General features: G+C 52.5%; 1 protein-coding gene across 1 annotated transcript; it reads left to right on the forward strand.

The window, feature by feature from the left end:
- Positions 1–10: 10 nt before the first annotated feature.
- BPHL (biphenyl hydrolase like) lies at positions 11–21,515 on the forward strand. The gene is made up of 7 exons (XM_006060538.4): positions 11–167; positions 7,014–7,117; positions 10,367–10,533; positions 11,870–12,023; positions 15,299–15,430; positions 17,464–17,587; positions 21,207–21,515. Exons 1-7 carry the CDS (start codon positions 61–63, stop codon positions 21,292–21,294), a joined length of 876 nt encoding a protein of 291 aa, XP_006060600.3. The 5' UTR covers positions 11–60; the 3' UTR covers positions 21,295–21,515.
- The last annotated feature ends 273 nt before the right edge of the window (positions 21,516–21,788 follow it).

Below are 21,788 nucleotides of genomic sequence, written 5' to 3' on the forward strand. Positions count from 1 at the left end.
CTCGAGGCTGCCGGGAGACCCGGCGCGTGCGCACTCCCCGGGCCGTCATATGCACTCATCATGGCGGCAGCGCTGGGCAGTGGGGCCGCGCGGCGGCTGAGGCACCTCCTCTCAGCGCTGAAGCCCCGCATCCAAATCCCCCGGGCCGGACCCGCGGCCGCGTTCGGGTAATGGCGCCGCTCCCCTCCAGGGGCCCCCATATCCTCGTCCGCGCGCTCGGGGCGGCGGGAAGGGGGCAGGGGCCAGCGGCCGGGCCGGGGCCGTGAGTGGTCGCCGCCTGGTCGACCCCTTGCCCGTCAAGCCGTGACCTGGGCGCGGCCGAGGGGGCGCTGCGCTCGGCCTCGGTGGGGCGTCCGTGAGGACGGAGGCCAGGGAGGAGGCGCGTTTGAACCCCGGACCTTGGCTCCAGGGCCAGCCTGCGGTGTCCGCGCCGCGTCAGCTCACGGAGCCGCGGGCTGGACCTCGAGCTGGGACGTGCGGGAGACCCACCCGGGGGACCGGAAGATGCGGGTTCCTGGGCCCGGCTCCCCGAGGGGTGCAGGAGACGCCCGAGAGTCTGCCTTTCTTTACCACCCCCACATACCTTGAGAGTAGACAGCTCCTGGATTAACCTCTGACCCCCAGTCCCAAAGTGGGCGCCCCTGGTCCCAGGTGATGGTGGCCTGTCATGGGGCGCCCGCGGGGTGGTCGCTGCTCACTGCCGGCGGGTCAGTTCCGCTCTTGACGTGGAAGGTGTCTGCGCACAAGCCCGGCGGGTACCTGGCCCTCAGAGCTTCACTGTACTTGATGGGGAAGCGTCCATTCCGAAGGCGTAAGGAGAGGTCTGACCAGCTTTACGCTTTCATATTGTGATTCATTGGGTCTTGAGTTTAGGATTTGATGATGTTACCATTTTATATCTGTTAGATTTTCAAAACTGTTTCCATACAGATGGGAAAATAATGTCAGTGTCTGCAGTCTCTGTAAGTCCACTGAAAAATGCCCATCTATCCCATTTCCTGTTTACAGAAAGGGATTGAAATGAGATTCCTGTGATTGCACCAGTGTCTGTTACTGTTGGTTAGTGGCTGCAGGAAGGCTTCATCCACTTAGCAGTGCAGATCATTCGCCCTCAAATATCCCTGGGAAACAGGTTTCTCTGGATTTTGAACCGCCATTTTGTAAATGCAATTGAAATTGATCTGACCAAGGAAATGGCAACCCACTCCATTATTCTTGCCTGGAGAATCCCATGGACGGAGAAGCCTGGTAGGCTGCAGTCCATGGGGTTGCAAAGAGTCAGGACTGAGCGACTTCACTTTCACTTTCACTGATGGGCCAAACAAGCAGGGTGTTGATTAATCCTGAAACAAGAATGCAGCTTGTGTAAGTAGGTGAGAGCACTCCTGTAAGACATGGCTTCAGAACCACGGGTGCCCTGACCCACAATTGAGTTGTGTTCCAGAAGCTCCTCTGTACATCTGCCCTCTTCCACCCCAAGCGTCTTCTACCTGAAGTTGTATGTTATGTGCAGTTACAGTATTAATAACTTAGGAAGCATAACAGCCCACCTGAAGACAGGTGTTTTCTGGTTCAATCTGGGGATGCTCTGCCTGAGGGGAAGAGACGCACCTGCCCCTGCCTCTGTCCAGCAGTCAGGGTGACTGCTGGCCTGGTGTCCAGTCCTGAAGGGGACTCTATTTGGCAGTGCGGTTACAGAAAAAGCATGTACACAATCAAGTTATATAACCTCTCTGAGCCTCACGCCTTGCAGAATTGTCCTAAAGATTTGAGACAGTGAATTTTAAAGGCCTGGGCACCCAGTCATGCCCAGCTCTTTGCAACCCCGTGGACTGCAGCCCTCCAGGCTCCTCTGTCCTTAGGATTCCCCAGGCAAGAATACTGGAGTGGGTTGCCATTTCCTGCTCCAGGGAATCTTCCCAACCCGGGGATCAAACCTGCGTCTCTTTCATCTCCTCCACTGGCAGGCGGATTCTTTACCTCTGTGCCACCTGGGAAGCCCCCATACTAAGTAATTAGCAGTTACAATTAATAATACAAATATGAATATCTAGATAATAATACAATGTATGAAAGATGTAAAAATAAGTCATCAAAATTTATGTTTATGCAAGCTAATACTTTGATGTTGCTAATACTTCATTGGAAAAGGTCAGTTTTCATTCCAATCCCAAAAAAAGGCAATGCCAAAGAATGCTCAAACTACCACACAATTGCACTCATATCAGACGCTAGTAAAGTAATGCTCAAAATTCTCCAAGCCAGGCTTCAGCAATATGTGAACCGTGAACTTCCAGATGTTCAAGCTGGTTTTAGAAAAGGCAGAGGAACCAGAGACCAAATTGCCAACGTCCGCTGTATCATCAAAAAAGTAAGAGAGTTCCAGGAAAACATCTATTTCTGCTTTATTGACTATGCTAAAGCCTTTGACTGTGTGGATCACAATAAACTCTGGAAAATTCTGAAAGAGATGGGAATACCAGACCATCTGACCTGCCTCTTGAGAAATCTGTATGCAGGTCAGGAAGCAACAGTTAGAACTGGACATGGAACAATAGACTGGTTCCAAATAGGAAAAGGAGTACGTCAAAGCTGTATATTGTCACCCTGCTTATTTAACTTATATGCAGAGTACATCATGAGAAACGCTGGGCTGGAAGAAGCACAAGCTGGAATCAAGATTGCCAGGATAAATATCAATAACCTCGGATATGCAGATGATACCACCCTTCTGGCAGAAAGTGAAGAGGAGCTAAAAAGCCTCTTGATGAAAGTGAAAGAGGAGAGTGAAAAAGTTGGCTTAAAACTCAACATTTAGAAAACAAAGATCATGGCATCTGGTCCCATCACTTCATGGGAAATAGATGGGGAAGCAGTGGAAACAGTATCAGACTTTATTTTTCTGGGCTCCAAAATCACTGCAGATGGTGACTGTAGCCATGAAATTAAAAGATGCTTACTCCTTGGAAGAAAAGTTAGGACCAACCTAGATAGCATATTCAAAAGCAGAGACATTACTTTGCCAACAAAGGTCCGTCTAGTCAAGGCTATGGTTTTTCCTGTGGTCATGTATGGATGTGAGAGTTGGACTGTGAAGAAGGCTGAGCGCCGAAGAATTGATGCTTTTGAACTGTGGTGTTGGAGAAGACTCTTGAGAGTCCCTTGGACTGCAAGGAGATCCAACCAGTCCATTCTGAAGGAGGTCAGCCCTGGGATTTCTTTGGAAGGAATGATGCTAAAGCTGAAACTCCAGTACTTTGGCCACCTCATGCGAATAATTGACTCATTGGAAAAGACTGATCCTGGGAGGGATTGGGGGCAGGAGGAGAAGGGGACGACAGAGGAAGAGATATGAGATGGCTGGATGGCATCACTGACTCGATGGACGTGAGTCTGAGTGAACTCTGGGAGCTGGTGATGGACAGGGAGGCCTGGCGTGCTGCGATTCATGGGGTCGAAAAGAGTCGGACACGACTGAGGGACTGAACTGAACTGAACTGACTGATGCAGCCTTTACGGAGAAGGCAATGGCACCCCACTCCAGTACTCTTGCCTGGAAAATCCCATGGACGGAGGAGCCTGGTAGGCTGCAGTCCATGGGGTTGCTAAGAGTCGGACACGACTGAGCGACTGAACTGAACTGAACTGAATGCTTCATTGTAGCTAACAGTCCTTTTAGAAAAAAATATACAACCCATGGCTGATTCATGTCAATGTATGGCAAAAAACACTACAATATTATAATTAGCCTCCAATTAAAATAATTTTTAAAAATAAATAGAAAAAAATATACAAAAGAAATAGCTGAACATACAAGGTACAGAGAATATGTTGGACTTTCAAAATGAGGATGTATCTGATGAGGTGACTCCCGTTTTTATTTCTGAGCCGAGTGTGACATTCAGGTGCTCGCTTCGACTTTGCAAATTGCAAGCAGGGTGACTGGGGCCCGTTACCTGAACTCTTAGCACTCAGCTTCCTCGCTGGTAAATTTAGTCAAAGTCTAATGTTCATCATCAGAGGACATTATCTAGTTTAATAATTAAAATGACCAGTTAGTTCTCCTGTAGTTGTCTGCCCCAAACGGTTCTCTTCTTGCCGGCCCTGTGATCATCTTTCCCTCACTGGGGTGTTTGCTGCTCTATTGCTCCTGCCCCCCAACCCTCGCCGCTCACACACAGACTTGTCCATCCAGCCTCCCAGAAGGAGAGACAGGACAGACATGATACAGATGGTTTCCCAGACTGTGTTTAAAAAGGAAGCTGAATTTTTCTCTCCTCCGAAATGAATTCAGTATAACCTTTCTTATCCTTGGTTGTCTATTGGATTCTCTTGGGGAATTTAAAAAATGCAGATGCCTTGATCCCATCCCAGAGATTTTCATTTAGTGTAGCCTGGGCATCTGGAGATTTAAAGGTTTGCCAGGAGATTAAAATTAAGCTTGCAACCCCCGCTCCCCACCCCCGGGTATCGTGGGGGGTGGAAGTGATCTCATATACAAGGGGGCTGAGTGGGCAGGTGTGTTAGGGTGTGGAAAGCATGAACCTGTGTCTGCTGTGTGCACCCCAGGGTCTCCTGTTTCTGCAGCTTCTGTCAGAATATCAGTAGTTGGCAGACTGGTCTTCTCTGCCAACCCTTAGGCAACATGGGGTGCCCAGCACAAAGTAGGGGTTCCGGATGTACATGAATGGGCGAATAATACAGCAGTGTTTCAGAAACCACAAGCCAGGGCTGTACCCCAGAGTGACCAGTGGGTCTCCCAGGATTGTCCTGGGCAGCTGTATCTTTAACTCCTCAGGTGATTCTAATGAACACCCCTGCTTAAGAACACCTAGGTTAGAGAAACAATTAATAGGAAGGAGAAAGTGGTGGAGGAGTAAAGCCCAAGAGAAGAAGGTTCATTTTTGTTCTTTTAAGTTTTCTAACTTTTTCTGGGGCCTGACCGCCATCCAAGAGCCCTTTGATATGCTGGAGGGAGAATACAACACTCATTTCAAGTGTACTGATGTGGAAAGTTATTCAATAAATATTTTCTAAAAGGAAACTTTTTTCTTACATTTAAGTTGATTTGCTATTGTCCAGTTTTCTGTCCTCTGTTTCTCCAGCCTGGAGGTGGAGGCAAGGTTCTGGGAGCCTCTGATGCCCCGGGGCCCGGCTGCCGTGACAAGGGCAGGGCCCGGCAGTGAGTGACAAAGCCCCAGGCGTGCTCCCTGCCCTGACAGCCCAGCCGCACACCCGTCGCCCTCTAGCCTGACCTTTGCTCCTCTGTGCCCACACTCTTGCAGGCCTGACCTCACCTGCCTTGCTCCACGTGTGTCCCTGACTCCTGGGCCCTGAGCGCACCAGTTCTAGAAGCACACTCCCTACCCCATTTTCTCTCCAGCATTTTGCCCATCTTGGAAGTTCATCTCAAAAGCCACTTCTCCACCCTTCCCCAGCTGCCTCTCTCCAACCCCCACAGGGCCTCTCATCTCTGAAGCCACCTTCAAAGTCCTCTGCCTTAGCAACCCTCCCCTGACACTGAGCGCCCACCTGCCCTGATCTAGATGGCCTGGTTTTATCCCCGTGTGCTTAGGCATTGGGGAATCTACATGGATAGGGCAAAACACAGGGAAGTGAGAGGCTTTTGGCAGCGGAGACGTTGGACAGACCACAAAAGGGAAGTCATGTGAGCCAGGCCCCAGGCTGCTCCCAGGCCTGAGAGCCCGCAACTCCGGGTGGTGAAAGCCCCGGGGCTCAGAGATCGCGAGAGATGGCGGGGCCGCGTCATATGTGACACCTTCCCTGTGCAGAACACCGTTACAAGACATCCTTCATGCTGCAAGGCAGGGGCCCTGGAGAACGTTGCGGGCTCGACGAGTAGCAGGAGCAGTCCCTAAGCTGAGCAAGCACTGAGTGTCTGTCTGGGGAGCAGCCTCGTTCCTGTGCTGGACAGGAGTCTGACCGCTTCTCTCCCATCACGACTCTTCTCTCCCATCATGACCCTCCCCTCCCTGAGGGTGTGCAGATGCTGCTCTGCAGGTGGCCGGGGGCAAAGGAAATGTCAATAAACCGTTGTTTCCCAAGATGACTCGGAGTAGAGCGTTAGGCGATTTTATCTGGTTCTGGAGCTGTCCAAGGAGCAGGATTTTAATAACGAGTAACAGCAGGGTCTGTGAGACTCAACCCGGCTCAAGGGTCCTGTGACATTTCTGTGGATCGTGAGCCTGTAGTTGGTCAGTCTCACTACCACCCAGGGCTGTGTGCTCTTCGACTCACTGCACCTGCCAGCATCTGTCCTGGTGTGCCTTCATGGCCCTCCCGCGTGTCACCGGCCATCTGGGGAGCTGCTGGGAGGCTCTTAGAGCCTGAGGCCGGGCCGTGTGTGCGCTGTTCCTGGATGTCCCAGTGCAGTGGTCCTGGAGCTTCTGGGACAGTCACTGAGGGGGTTGTCCTGCGCAGAGCCCCCAGAACAACACATGGTTAGATGCTGCAGCGTGGCAGTTTTGGGCCAAGGAGGGGGCGGGGTGCAGGACTCTAGACACGGACCATCTACTTAACAGTTAATGCAGAGACATCTCAGCATCTTACAGACCGGTCTGGCCACATCCGAGCAAACAGGCATTCTTGACCAGGGCGGCTGCCTAGAGAACAGAGAGGCCAGAAGGTCAGCCTGTGGACCCCAAGACCAGCATCACCCTTGGGATCGCTGCCTGTGCAGCTGAGGGTCCGGGTGGCTGCTCTGGACCTGCCGGGGCCTCGACGAGGGGCTCCAGGCTCAGTGCCAGCGCCCCGCCCACCTCGCCTCCCACCTCGGGGCCCTGCCTCCAGCTGTGGGGCTGTGGGCCCGTTGATGTCAGCAGGCCTGTCAGCACTCCCGTGGGTGGGCCCGGAGCTGGTGCTGCAGTGACCTGCCCTTTCTGGATTTGGGAAACTGAGGCGCAGAGCCGGATGACCAGGGGGCGGGGAGGGTGCTGGGGCTGGCTGGCGTGCAAGCTCAGTCGCCCTCTGGGGTCGGGGCTTCTGTCTTGCAGCTCCTCCGTGACCTCTGCCAAGGCGGCGGTGAATGGCGTCCACCTGCACTACCTGCGGACCGGAGGCGGAGAGCACGCCGTCCTGCTGCTCCCGGGGATGCTGGGTGCGCAGGTTTCCGTGGCGTGCCAGGCACGCTGTCCTCTGAGCTCGGCCCCCAGTCCCAGATGCCCGGGCTTGATACGCAGCCTTAGTGCTTTGCTGAGATGCTTTCTGTAATATTTGCCGCAATCAACTTTAGGTGATCCAGAAAGCTACCTTTCTTGTGAAATTTTACTTACTTCTGGCTCTGCTGGGTCTTCATTGCCGTGGGGCTTTTCTCTAATGCGGTGAGCAATGGCTAGTCTCTAGTTGTGGTGCTTGGGCTTCTTGTGGCCGCTTCTCTTGTTGCCGAGCACAGGCTGGGGTTGTGGGTCACAAGCTTAGCTGCTCCACAGCATGTGGGATCTTTCCGGCTCAGGGATCGAACCCATGTCTTCTGCATTAGCAGGTAGACTTTACCACTGAGCCACCAGGGAAGCCCTGAAGATACCTTTCTACTTTATGCAATTTTCATTCCTTTAAATACCCACTTTTCTCCATGGAAGTCCAACACTGTGTAGTTTCCTGCAGCCTGAAAGTGAAAGTCGCTCAGTCATGTCTGACTCTGTGAGACCCCATGGACTATTACAGTCCATGGAATTCTCCAGGCCAGAATACTGGAGTGAGTAGCCTTTCCCTTCTCCAGGGGAATCTTCCCAATCCAGGAATCAAACCCAGGTCTCCCGCATCGCAGGTGGATTTTTTACCACCTGAGCCACCAGGGAAGCCCCTTCCTACAGCCTGGGGATGACAAGTCAAGGAAGGGGTGGGGAAGGCAGGCAATGAGTAGGTGACCAGCTGGCCCAGTTTGCCTGGAATTGAGGGGTTCCAGGATGTGAGACTTAGGCTGCTAAAAGTTGGACTGATCTCCCTGCTGTGCGTGACTGTGTGTTCAGTTACTGCTAAGTCACTTCAGTTGTGTCTGACTCTGTGCAGTCCCATAGACAGCAGCCCACCAGGCTCCCCCGTCCCTGGGATTCTCCAGGCAAGAACATGGGAGTGGGTTGCCATTTCCTTCTGCAATGCATGAAAGTGAAAAGTGAAAGTGAAGTTGCTCAGTAGTGTCCGACTCCTAGCGACCCCATAGACTGCAGCCCACCAGGCTCCTCCGTCCGTGGGATTTTCCAAGCAAGAGCACTGGAGTGGGGTGCCATTGCCTTCTCTGGTGTGTTCAGTTAAGGTAAGAGCAAAGAACAAAGCTGGGCTTTCACAGCCTTTCTGAAGGTCAGAATTAGTTTGGCATGAACAGAGCGTGGTAAAGCTAGATGGATCACCATCGCCTCCTGCAGGTAAGAAGTTTAGGTGTAGAAAGTTCAGGAGGGGAGTTTCCAGTGATCCCAGAGCATCTCAAATTTGATTTTAAGGTAAGGTTTCTGTTACTGTTTTCGGAGAAGGCAATGGCACCCTACTCCAGTACTCTTGCCTGGAAAATCCTATGGACAGAGGAGCCTGGTGGGCTGCAGTCCATGGGGTCGCGAAGAGTCAGACACGACTGGGCGACTTCACTTTCACTTTTCATGCATTGGCGAAGGAGATGGCAACCCACTCCAGTGTTCTTGCCTAGAGAATCCCAGGGACGGGGGAGCCTGGTGGGCTGCCGTCTCTGGGGTCGCACAGAGCCGGACACTACTGAAACGACTTAGCAGCAGGGTTACTGTTTTATTTTTTATTTAGCTAAGTGATCCCATCATATACTTATTTCCTTATGATTTGCTTCTTAACCCTAAAAGCGAAGTGGTAGCATTCCTCAGGCACACGATGGTTGCAGCTGACGTGGCCTCAGCTGGTCGCTGCAGCTATCGAGGCACCAATGGCCAGCGCTCAGTGTCTTCCCGTCGGGCGAGTGTGATAGAGGCGGCCCTTTCCTCCAGTGGGTGATCCCGAGCTGAAGCGATGCGGCTTGCCAGCGTAGATGGCCATTGGTTCAATATTGCTGTCATTATCCTGGTATGAAAAGCTTTTGGCAGTTTTAATTTTTGCTTGTGTAAAACATTAACCTGATTCAAAAATCAATCAGCAAGTTTCTCCCCTGAACTGCTGTCCCCCAGCACCAGTTCCCCTCCCAGCAGGCAGCCTGTGTTGATGTGCTTCCTTCTGAGGTATCATATTAAAGTAATTTTTTAAGGTTTTAGTGTTCTTTGCACTGGTCTTCAGATGTGTGCCAGAAAGTGTGTGTCTTGTTTCTGAAAGTGTTGTTGAGCTCCACTGCTGCCTTTTCCCACCTTCTGCCCCTCCTGCAGGGCGGTTCCCTGGAGGTCCCTCCAGTTCAGGGATCATGAGAGCAGCCTCAGATGTCAGAGCAGGAGGCTTGCTCTGAAATCCAGTTTGTTCTTGGCTTGGGTTTTCTGGATGGCTTACCTGCTGTTGAGAAGGTACATTTTGTCAGGGAGAGTGACGGTCCTTGATGATGTTAAATGATCCTGCAGTATCTTGAAAGACATTTTCTAATCATCACCAGTTTGTGAAGCAAGGTGTGGCCAGAGTTGTGAGTCCTTAGAAACCAAGCAGAGCTTAGAAATGAGATGCTGACCTGCCCCTGGACTGGGCTCCCTGGGAGTCTGGCCTTCCCACCATGTGGACCTCACTGGGCAACGCTGCGTGCCAGTCAGGTCCACCACCGGCTTGAGAACACAGTTCTACTTGCTAATACTCACATACTGTTGTCGTGGAACACACTGATTTATCCCCTCCGTGTCCTGCCCTCCATCATTTCCGAGTTTTAGTTTAATTTTCTGGTTTCTAGTTACGACCAGAAAATAAAATCTCCTGGGCTATTCTCGTTAGCTTTGTAAAAAACGTCTGGGATTTTAGAATTTGGCTTTGAATAATTTGGATCAAATGTCATTAATGTGTCTACAGATACTATTAAGATCTCTCTCATTTGTAACAGTCATTTTAAAAAAAGAAAAAATAACCCAGAAGTACGTTGTTGCAGTAGGTTTATTTCTAGGCAGTTTCATGAGTCTTTTTTTTTTTTTTAAACAGGACAGTTAAACTGAAAAGCTATCAAGCGTGCTGGATTATTAATGATACAGGACCAAGGGGAGAACTGCGTCGCCCTCTGAGTAGCCGCTCGGGGGAGGCGGGGGCAGGTCTGAGCTCCCGCGGGAGAAGAAGCCCGGGTTCTCTGCCAGTCTGCTTTGCTGGTTACAGATTTGCTGCTAATTTGACTGGAAGCCAGTTACATTGTCCCCCTGTTTCTTTTTGCTGTAGTGTGTTTGAAGCAATGACAGCATTTCTTGGAGTGTAACCAGATGACCACTTTTATTGATAGGCAGTGGAGAGACAGATTTTGGACCTCAGATTGAGAACCTGAATAAGAAGCTCTTCACAGTGGTTGCCTGGGACCCCCGAGGATACGGACACTCCCGCCCACCCGATCGGGATTTCCCAGTGGACTTCTTTGAGCGAGACGCAAAAGATGCCATTGATTTGATGAAGGTGGGTCTCGGGGAAGAATCGGGAGGCTGGGCATCTTCATTTAGTTTGTTTCTGTGTGTGGTTTCTTCAAGACTGACTCCTGTAGACATTCAAAGGGTTCAAAGAGATACAAAGAGGAAAGATTTTAGAGCTACTGCTCCCATGGCTTTGAGGCTCTTCTTTTCTGGGCAGTCTTATTACATATGTAAATACACAGTTTGTATTGATGGCATCCTTCTATACCTAATGGTTTTCCAGCTTACTGTTTCATTGGACAGTTTATCATGGAGATACTTCCATGTTAATAAATACAGATACACTTCAGTTTATAGTAGGCACTTCGTATTCATCCCATTGTGTGGACACACTGTGTCTTAATTCCCTTCTTCTGATGGGAGATACATTATTTCTAAGCTGGTGTGTGTGTGTGTGTGTGTGTGTGTGTGTGTGTGTGAGATTATACAGGAAGTGCAGGGAGCACTCGTGCGTGGACACTGTGGCCCTTACTCACTGCTGTAAATAGTGCCGGTGTGGCCTTTGGGGGCCTGCCCTGGTGCGTGTGTGTGAATTCCGTGCACAATTAGGAGATGACTTGCTGCGTGATGGAAGATACAGGGTGGAGCCAGAGTATTCCCCACAGGAGTCACACCAGTTTACAGTCCCGTCGACAGATGTCTCGGACTGATACTTGTCAATTTACTTTCCCAGTCATTCAGTTTTTAACTGCTCGGGAGCCTCTCTCAGGTGTAACCTCTGTCCATGTACCCCATCAAGCGCATTCTTGGAGCCTGGCTGACTCACCCAAAGGTTCAGCAGCACCCCCCACCCTCACCGCTGTGTCTCCTCTGTCCCAGGATTCCTCCTGGGGCCAGTTCTTCCCAAAGCTACAGTCAGTGACTTCACCAGATGCAGTGGCTCCAGCCCTCCAGCAGCTCTCAGGAGGCCCTCTCTGATCTGCAGACTTGTCCTCAGCGTCTTCACTCAGGCCTGTGTGGACGCACACACGTTGTCATGACCAACTAGAGCTGATTTCCGCTGTGTCCTTTTCTGGGAGATATGCACCCTGAAGACATAGCTCCCTCCCGATTCAGAACAGTACTGGATGCTGTATGCGTGCTTAGGCATCTGTGACAGCGGTCTTCTCACCACAGCAGACCGAGAGGAGACGTTCATGTCACAGATCTTGGGCTCCGGGGTATCCCTCTGACGACCAGCGGACATGCCACAGCTGTCTCAACCCCAGGCATGATCGATCTCGGGTTCTCCCCACAGCTAGGAAGCTATGTCGACCCCAGGCATTATCGATCTCGGGTTCTCTAGGAGCCCTCACCATGCTGTTTTGCTGTGTTTGCCACAGACGCTGAAGTTTAAGAAGGTCTCTTTGCTGGGGTGGAGCGATGGGGGGATAACAGCCCTCATCGCGGCTGCACGGTACCCCTCGTATGTCAGCAAGATGGTGATCTGGGGGGCCAACGCCTACGTGACTGAGCAGGACACGGAGATTTACCAGGGTAGGTCCCTCCGCCCCGCCCTGCTTAGACGTGTGTTGACAGGTCATGGAGAGATGAAGCGTTCTCAGCAAAGTCCTGCACTTTAGTCTGCGTTTTAAAGTTTCCTATTTCCAGAAGTGACGCCCAGGAAAAGGCTGATAAGTCAGTACTTACATTTCCTGCCGTGCTAGTGGCCTTCTGGGAAGGAGGGGGGTTGACACGAAGTGTGAGGTGCAGCCTCATTCAGGTTCCCTGAGTGTGGAGGGGAACAGTGTACTCCGGTGGGAAACCTTAGTTTTGATGAACTCTTGTGCTGTTCACACTTTCTAAGGTTGTCCTTCAGGCTTATCTGTGAGGACTTTTAGAGACACAGAGCTGGGGCTGGCAGATGCAGCCCGCCAGCCCAGCCACCGCCTGTCTGCGTCCAGCTGAGGCTCCAGTGCAGGCAGCCGGCACTGTGGGTGCCAGGGACCAGCTGGGGTCCCTGCCCAGGCCCGGTGCAGGCAGCTGGCTCGCCCACCAGGCCCCCGGTCAGGACGTCCAGCTGCCAGCTTGGGAGCTGCTAAGCCCCCAGCAGCAGAACCTGCCCCCGGGACTCCAGCCCCACCCCATGGCTGCCCCTCCTCTCCCAAACCATTTCCCCAGTTTGTCAGAGTTTAACAAAACACAAAAAACCCTCCTTGCGGGGGATCTCCTCACTGAGTGGGTGTCCACCACTTAATTCTGCTCCTCCTCCTCCTCCTTCCCCAGCCTCCTCCCTCTCCCCTCCCCTTCCCCCTCCTCCCCCTCCCCTCCCCTCCCCTTCCTCTTCCCTCCCCCCAACCCTTTCAGGGACTGATTGAACTTTGTAGACTGAGTCTCCACTTCCCTGTTTTTGTTCATCTCCATCTCAGCGTTGCTGTGTATAGGGCTCTGCATAATTTCTTAAGCTTTTTCTTCCAATTTTCTAGTTGTTTCACTAGCTTTATAAAGATTCTGATTGCTTTGTGGTTTTTTGATTCAGTTCAGTTCAGTTCAGTAGCTCAGTCATGTCCGACTCTTTGCAACCCCATGACCTGCAGCATGCCAGGCCTCCCTGTCCGTCACCAACTCCCGCAGCCCACCCAAACCCATGTCCATTGAGTCAGTGATGCCATCCAACCATCTCATCCTCTGTCGTCCCCTTCTCCTCCTGCCCTCAATCTTTCCCAGCATCACAGTCTTTTCAAATGAGTCAGCTCCTCACATCAGGTAGCCGAAATATTGGAGTTTCAGCTTCAGCATCAGTCCTACCAATGAACACCCAGGACCGATCTCCTTTAGGATGGACTGGTTGGATCTCCTTGCAGTCCAAGGGACTCTCAAGGGTCTTCTCCAATACCACAGTTCAAAAGCATCAATTCTTTAGCACTCAGCTTTCTTCATAGTCCAACTCTCATCCATACATGACTACTGGAAAAACCATAGCCTTGACCAGATGGTTTTTTGATTAGCAGCAAGTAATTGCTTACCCTTAATCTGAAAACAAACAAAATAAATGGTGAGCATAAATCGAGAATGCTTTCCTTCAGAGCTGTCCACTTGCTGCCCCTGGGAACCACTGGATGGTGCCAGGTGAGGCCCAGTTTCATCCCCGGTTCAGCCGTGTCCACCCTCCCCCAGTGAACAGTCGCCCTCCCTCGAGGCAGCCCTGCATTAGAGTCATTACACCAGTCTGCTGTGTTTTCAGGGTTCCTGCCTTTTACGCGCACACACACTCACTCATACTCGTTTTCATCAATTACTGCAGACTTCAGCGATGCAGCAGAAATTATATGTTATGAAAGAGCTCCTTGTTCATGGCAAGAGGGCCTGCAGCGGGTGTGGTCCACTCCGTGGCCAAGGGCAGAGCCACTGGTCCCGAGCTGGCCGCCCGCTCTCCCCTGCCCTTCCCACACTGCCCGAGCTCCTCTCCTTGTCCTCCACCGCCCGCTGTCCCCTCCCCGTCCCCCACCACCGCCTGCTCTCCTCTCCCCTCCCCGTCCCCCACCACCGCCCGCTCTCCTCTCGCCTCCCCATCTCCCACCACCACCCACTCTACTCTCCCCTCCCAGTCCTCCACCACCCTTTCTCCCCTCCTCGTCCTCCACTGCCACACGTGCTCCCCTCCCCACTCCTCATCCTCCTCCTCCGCTCTCCACTCTCCGTCCTCCTCCGCAGCCCTCTCTCCCCTTCCCATCCTCCTCCTCCACTCTTCCCCCTCCGCCCACTCTCCCCTGCCTGTCCCACACCCGCGCTGCCCTCTCCGTCCTCCTGCACCACACACGCTCCTCCCTCCGGACCTCGTTCCGCCTCTACTTTTCAGGCTGCTTCTCTACATCTCCCCCTCCCATCCAAAGTCTCCTCACTTCCGCCCAGAGCAGTTCAGTGTCCTCAGCCTCTGGAGTCAACCCCGGTGCACATCTGCAGGGTAGGGGAGCAGGAGGAGAACAGCAGGCGCTCTCTGCCGAGTCACCTGCCCCGGGCAGCAGTTTGCGCAGCCCACTCACCCCGAGCATGCTGGGCCCCTAGGTGCCCGGCCCAGTCCCGGTCACCACACGGGCCACGTGAGCCCCTGCCGTCCTGTCTTCAGGACGGGTCATGCAGACAGAGCTCTGTACCTGAGGGGCTCGGTGGGCACTGTTCACTGTCCTCAGGAGCATCAGACTTTCCACAGAGTCACCGTGTTTTAAAGAAAAATGGAAAAACTGGGCTAAGGGATTGAATTTGCTTATCCATTCTGAAGCCATCATTTCCTTTCTGATCAGAGTCATCTGTGAGACAGCTTGTAGTTAGTAGTTACAATTTCTCTAGTGGTAGAACTTGGAGCAAATGATGTTTATGCATTTCTCAGTGTATGTAAATACAATTCAGAAAAACTCTGTTATAAGTAATCTCATTTTTACTCTGCTGACCCCAGTTAGGGGAATACTGCTTCTGTCTTATACCTTTAATGGAAGCCATTACTTTAGATCTGATTTCATTCCCTCGGTCAGAATCTGCTGGTGCCCAAGGGCCGCCGTGGGGGACAGAACACGGCAGAACCCTGACACAGCACTCAGCGTTCACCGTGGATGCAGCAGCCAGTGGGGGTGGCGGTACTGGGCAGTGACGGGGGGGCTGGGTGGAAACAGAAGCCAGTGGGGGTAGCGGTGCTGGGCAGTGACGGGGGGCTGGGGAAGGCCTGGCCGGCCGGGGTGAAGCCTGGCGAGCCGCATGGCGCTGGCTGCTGTGCTCTGTGGGCGAGGATGGGTTTAGTCTCAGACCCATCCGTGCCCACACGTCTGTCTGTCTTCCAGGCATCCGGGATGTTTCTAAGTGGAGTGAGAAGACGAGAAAGCCTCTGGAAGCCCTCTATGGGTTCGACTACTTTGCCAGAACCTGTGAAAAGTGGGTGGATGGCATAGAGCAATTTAAGCATCTTCCAGACGGTAGGTCACATGAGCCACTTAACGGTCCCTTTGCTGGTTAGAGAGGCTGAGTGAGTTCCCCTGATGCTTGAGAATTCCTTGGGGATTGACACGCTCGCCCACCATCCTTCCACACTGATGCATGAGCAGAGGGTGATCGTGTACAAAGGCAAGTTCTTGTGCCGCACACCCTCCTGGCATCAGAGACAGACGTGTGTACAGAGTTCATGTTGTTGAGTCTCTCATAGCACGCTGGTCTTTTCCCCTTTGTCTCCAGAAGTCTCATGTGCTCTTCTAACTCCAGGATGGTCACTCAGAAACAAACAGTGGCCACGCAGACGTCCCCCTTTTCATGTCTAGAGGCATCAGCCCATTGCCGCCTCTCTTACCCGCCAGGAGAGGAGGGGTTTCTGTCATGACCCTTGGCCCCCGTGGAGTCAGGACAAGGAAAAGGGTATTCAGCCCTTTCCCATCTTCAGAGCGACGTTGTGTCACTTCGGCTGTGACAGGTGTGTTCCAATAACAAGAACTGGCACCCTTGAATTAAATTAAGCTCTGAATTAAAGTCTGTTCTTAGAGCTGTTTTCATTTGTAATCTCTCATTTTTCTAATTGCCAAAAGAATAGAGAGTAGGTGGGATCTGACCTTGAAACACATCAGTTACCAAACAGTTATGATTCAGGGCCCAGTTTTGTCTCCTCAGTAGTCATTTCCAGAATGAGTCATCTGTCAGAACTTTCATAATGAGAAGGACGTTTGGAAATGTTACTTTTTTGCTGTAAGTTCAAAACAAGTATATCCTGTTCAGATGCGGTATCCACCCATAGAAACAGGGCCTTGAAATATGTTTCAGGAGGCTGGAAAGACAAGCCACAGACAGGAGTGACTGTTTCCCAAAGGACGGGGGTCCAGGGCTTGTGGGGTCTTCGTTCCCCAACCTGGGATGGAACTCCCCTGCAGTGGAGGCACGGAGTCCTAACCTCTGGACCGTCAGGGAAGTCCCTGCAAAAAACTCTTAAAACTGAACAGTAAGAAAACAGCCTCATTAAAATACAGACAAACAGTGAGATCCCACTACCTCTTAGAACAGCCACACAGGGGAATTTTAGGGCAGTGAGAGCACTCTGTGTAGTATCATAGTGCCGTGTCCGTATCATCCTGTGGTTGTCCAAACCCACAGCGTGAGAACCGCAGATGCGGGGTGGTGATGACGTGTCTGCTGTAACAGATGTCTGATGGGGGTGTTGGTGATGGGGAGGCGAGGAGACGGGGTGTGTGCCCGTGCCTGCCTTGCAATTCTGCTGTAAACCTGAAACTCTAAAAAATTAGGTCTACTGCAAAAGAGAAAGGGAGGGAGAAAGTGTCACGGAGAATCTGGCACCACCTGAATCAGCTTACGGCAAGGCTGTCAGTAAACGACCTCTCTCCCTGCAGGGCTGGTTCCAGGCATTGGGGCCCTTGTCCAGTCCTCGGGGTTGCGGCCACTCAGCGTAGCGTAGGGACATGTCGCGGGTTTGGCGTCAGACAGGCCCGGGTGTGTGCTCTTGCTTTGCCATGTGGCTGCTGTCCGAGTGGATTCAGGGAAACGGCAGGTCGGGACGCAGAGCCCGGCCTGTGCCTTGCTGCCCAGGAATGCTCGTCCCTCGGGGCAGGGCCTGTGGTCTCCCCAGGGTGGGTGGGGGACAGGCGGGGTGGAAGGCAGCTTCTGTCCTGCTGAAGCTGTGGCTTCGCTGTGAGGAGCACAGACTTGGAGGGCCGGTGGGGTCCCCTGTACTTCAAGGGAGAAGCTTTTCAGATGGCCCATGTAATATGAAGACGTGCAGGTTTTTTTGTTCAACTGCTGTTTTATATGAATTGTGAACTTAATCAGCCAGGACTCCTTGCTCACTAGTAGAGCTTAAAGGAAAAAGGCCAGGAGAGACACAGAAAAGGAAACCTGCAGACTGTCGGAGCTGGAAGCACTCAGGCCATCTGATCCAGGCCAGACGCTGGCGGGGGTGGGGTCCGCCCCCCACCCCAGGAGGGCCTCAGGAGAACAGTCTTGTGTCTTGCAGGGAGCATCTGTCGGGACCTGCTCCCCCTGGTCCAGTGCCCCACCTTAATCGTGCACGGCGAGAAGGACCCCCTGGTCCCACGTTTCCATGCCGACTTCTTACACAGACATGTGAGAGGGTCACGGTGAGTCCAGCTGCAGCCAGCACTCTGCCCCAGGGCCTTGGGAGGCAAGCGGGAGGCGCTGCAGGAGGCGAAGGCTGAGGGCTGGGCTTTCAGGGTGTACCCCACCCCATTTGGGAAAGAGGGGCCCAGGTGCCCTGGGTTTTGGCAGCGGGATCAGGGGCTCCTGCCCTGGTGGCACCGACCCAAATAGCCATCTGTCCCTTGGGAGCTCTCACTGTAAAAGCACAACCTGCCCAGCAAGTCTATAGAATCAAAACAAGGAAGCAGATCGCATGTTACTTGCCATCCACGTAAATACTTCTGTTATTAGCACTTTTGTGTGTTCCTCCTTTCCTAGTATTTTTTTAACATAAATACAATCGTATTTTGTCTTCAACTTTGATTCCTGCTTTTTTCCTGCTTAAAGTTATGTTATACACTTTCACGTTAAGCCTTAAACATATACACCTCAGAGAAGAACCTGTTCCTCAGAACCACAGGAGAGCAGGGTCTGCCCGCCGGTCCCGGGCACACTGGAGGGCCTAACGAGCCGTGTCAGCAGAGTCTGGTCTTCAGTCTCATTCATTTCTGTATGGAACAGAAGTTTATCGTTTAAATACTCGGGCTGCCGTGAGAGGCAGCTTCTGCTGGTACTTACTTCAGGATGAAAATTCCATGTTGAATAAACCTGATGTTTCCCTGATAACACAGTGAGGCACATCGCGAAGGAGAAAGTAAGGTCTGGCCAGGAGGTCACGGCTCACAATAAACACCCAGGGAGCCCTGACCCGTTGAGAGCCTGAGTATTCACCCCAGAGATGCTGTCATTACCCGGGACATCTTTGGAATTGTATAGAAGTCTTTTGAAATTGGCCTCATTCTAAGTGACCTAAGAACATCCTCTTCCTCCCTGACCTGAGTCACTTCCAGTGCCCACTGCAGGCCAGCCTGCCTGGACCGCCCCTGAGCTGGGAGTAGACTCAGACACAGTCCCTCCACTTCCTAATTGTGCTCTTTATTCCACAAGAGATTTTAACAAACAGATTTCTTGGACAGTTTATAAATGTGGGAAACATGCTTCTTATTCTGCAATAAAATATCACTAGTATAAACTTGTATAATTTCTGCTTCCAAACAGCATTTCATATTTCAGAAGGCATCTTATTTTACTACAACATCTAATTGTACTTTACAGCAAAATCATGGAAAAAAATACTGTCCCCATTTTACAGATGGGGTAAAATCAAGGCTGAGACATGTTAAGTCATCTTCCAAGGTTGCATAGCTAGTAAATGACAAGTCCTGGATCTTTTTTTTTCCTTGTAATACAGTGCTTCCCTCCCCCAACACAGCTGCCTCTCATACTCTTATTTTAATATGATGGTGAGAGGCCTGAATCACCTACTTTCTGACCTGGTTAAGTGTCTTCTGTCTTCAGAAATGACAAGTTTTTGAACACTGACGCTCATGATAAATGACGTGTGTTCTCTTAGAGAGCCAGGTTCAATAAAAGTCTGCAAGAAAGTTTAATTTAGGAATTCTGTTCCAGACCCATCTCCTAGCAACTGAATACATCAATATGGGAGAAAAATATTCCCTTACCGTTCAGATGTTAATGGTTTCAGTACATTCGTTTATGGAAGGTCGTTTTCTCAGAGTAGGATTCTTTGGAACAGTTGAGTCAAGAGGAAAGTGTGCTGCGATGATTGTCTGAAACTGGCCGGCATATTACGCTCTCGCCCTTCCTCTGCCGGGAGAGCCCTGTAGGTTGGCCAAGAAGCTAAAAACGGTTAATTTTGGACCCACAGAAGGAACGTTGATTCCTTGAGCACCAAGGTCCTCCTTCAACTGTGCTCACAGGCCTTCTGACCCCTAGGGAGCCACTTAAGTGCAGGGTGCTTCCCATGAACTTGGGGCTTCATTTCCTTGCCAGAAACAATTAAAGACACAAAGATTTTACCTGCAAATAGGTATCAGGTACGAAACAAATGCCTTTGTCTCCTAGAGCTGCTCCCAGAAACAGTCGTGTGTATTTCTGTGTCCGTTTCCCAGGTGGGCCCAGTGAAGTCTGCCACCCCTCCCTGCTATCTTCTTGTGGGATGAAGGGGGGCGTATGTGTACACCTGAGATGGACAGGGACTCAGGACAGAGTAGCCGCCTCTGCGGACGGGACGCTGGCGTGGCGTCAGTGGTCAGGGCCTGAGACAGCCACGGGGAGCACGGCGGTCGGTCAGTGGCGCCCTCGGGCCTGCTGGTGGTCTTTGCTGAGACTGAGCTCGCTACCGGGGGAGCACAGACCACACCGCACCTGAGTGGATGGGATTCGTAGCTGGTGTCGGTGCTTCCTGCTTGGGGATCTCCACAAAGCACGGAAGAGGGCTGGCCCCCTCAAAGCGGGGCTCCGCATCAAGGTCTAGCTCGGTCCACGCTGGGAGGCCTGGGGCGGCCCAGTGCCCCCTTGCCTGCCAGCATCCTCGGCAGCTAGCTCTTTCTGTCCCTTGAGGACAGAGGCCGTGAGCGTCCTGCGAGCCCCGTCCCTCTAGAGGGCCGCTCGCCCTTCTCTTCTGAGCAGCACTGACCTTGACTGGGGAAGGCCTGGGCTACTGCTGATGGCATTACTAACCTTCCCCAGGGGCTCAGAAAGATACCAACCACAGATCCTCCCGTCAAGCTGGTGATCTTAACAGCCTGGATACCCCTCACCCCCCTGCCCGACGTGGTCAGTTGCCAGAGACCCGGCATCGCCCAGGGACAGCTCTGTTCCGAGCTTCCCCCCTGCTCGTTCACCAAGGTCCTGGAGCTCCCAGCCCCCTGCTGTGGAAAGCAGAGAAGCAGGCGATGTGGTAACTGGCATTCTGCCAGAACACAGTGCTTTTAACATCAGTGACAGTGGACAGAGCAAGTCAGACCTGCACGTGTATCCTGGAACCTTTGTTTAAAACTCTGTGTCTGCACTGTTATAGGCAGTAATGCGGTTTAGAACTCAGAGAAGCCTGCCTTTATTAAAGAAATTGCAGACCATCCACATCTGACGAGCCCCATTGAAAGGAAGCACCTTCCGAGGAGGGCGGGGTGTCCTGAGGGCCGCAGATCCGGGCGGGGCCGGCACCCCCGGCCTCAGGGAGGCACTGCCCCGCGTGGGGCCGGCCGTGTGCAGACTTACCCAGTCCTCCAGCACCCAGGGCGGCCTGGGGGCTTCAGCAGCAGGCTCGGGCGGTGCCTTCTGACGGGTTTTCCCACTACGCAGATACTCCAGGAAGCTCCAGTCCAGTGGATTCTGGACACTTCGTGTTTTTACCATCTTTCCAATCCTCTCTTAAAACCAGTCTTACTAAAATGCTTTTTCCCTTAGGTACCCACCAGGTTGCACGTCCTCCTCTCAGTCAGGTTTCCAATCAAACCCCGCCTTACCTGGTTCAGCTCCCAGTGCAGCGGAGCACTCCTTGGCTGTTGCGGCAGCCTCGGGCTCTGGCTCCCGAGTCTCTGTTCTGGGGCCACCCCTTAAGATGGACTCACCCTTTCTCCTGATGGAGGTCGCAGGGAGAGAAAACAGGGCGGTTGCCCGGGGAGGTTTCCGTGAGGCGCCAGGGAGGGGCGGGTTTTCTGACGATGCGCCACTCACCGTCAGCCTTTCCTTCAGGTTACATCTGATGCCGGAGGGCAAGCACAACCTGCACTTACGCTTCGCAGACGAATTCAACGAGTTAGCGGAAGACTTCCTCCGGTGACCGTGTCCCAGGACGTGTGGTCTGGTGAGGTCTGGGCCCGCGGGCCAGCCCTCTGCTCACCTGCCTGCCAGGCTCCCTGTGCCTCCCCACAGACTGCTCCTAATCCAGTACCGCTGAGGACATAGCATCCTCTTTCATAGCTGCAGAGCTTGAATCTGACCTTTTCGTACTGGGATTTTCTTTCATTGCCTTAAATAAATTCCTGTCGTGATTTACTTTCAGGTAAGGTTAAGCACGTGTAGTGTCCACGACTGCTGCTCTTAAGGTGAGCTGGATGTACGTGCTGCCTTCTGTTGGGGGTGCAGGCGTGCACTGGCCTCTGGAGTCATCACATTGTCCACAGAGAGGTGGGGAAGCTGAAAGCAGCCCCCGCCCAGGGCGCTGGATTCCATGTGCTCACGGGGCTGCTGGGATCACGCAAACTGGGGAAGAAGGCCAGCATGGTGCCCTGCTCTCTCCTCTCCCTACACACTCCTGGCTGCTAGTCCCTGAAT

The sequence above is a fragment of the Bubalus bubalis genome, chromosome 2 (assembly GCF_019923935.1).
Source record: "Bubalus bubalis isolate 160015118507 breed Murrah chromosome 2, NDDB_SH_1, whole genome shotgun sequence".
NCBI classification, from domain to species: Eukaryota; Metazoa; Chordata; class Mammalia; order Artiodactyla; family Bovidae; genus Bubalus; species Bubalus bubalis.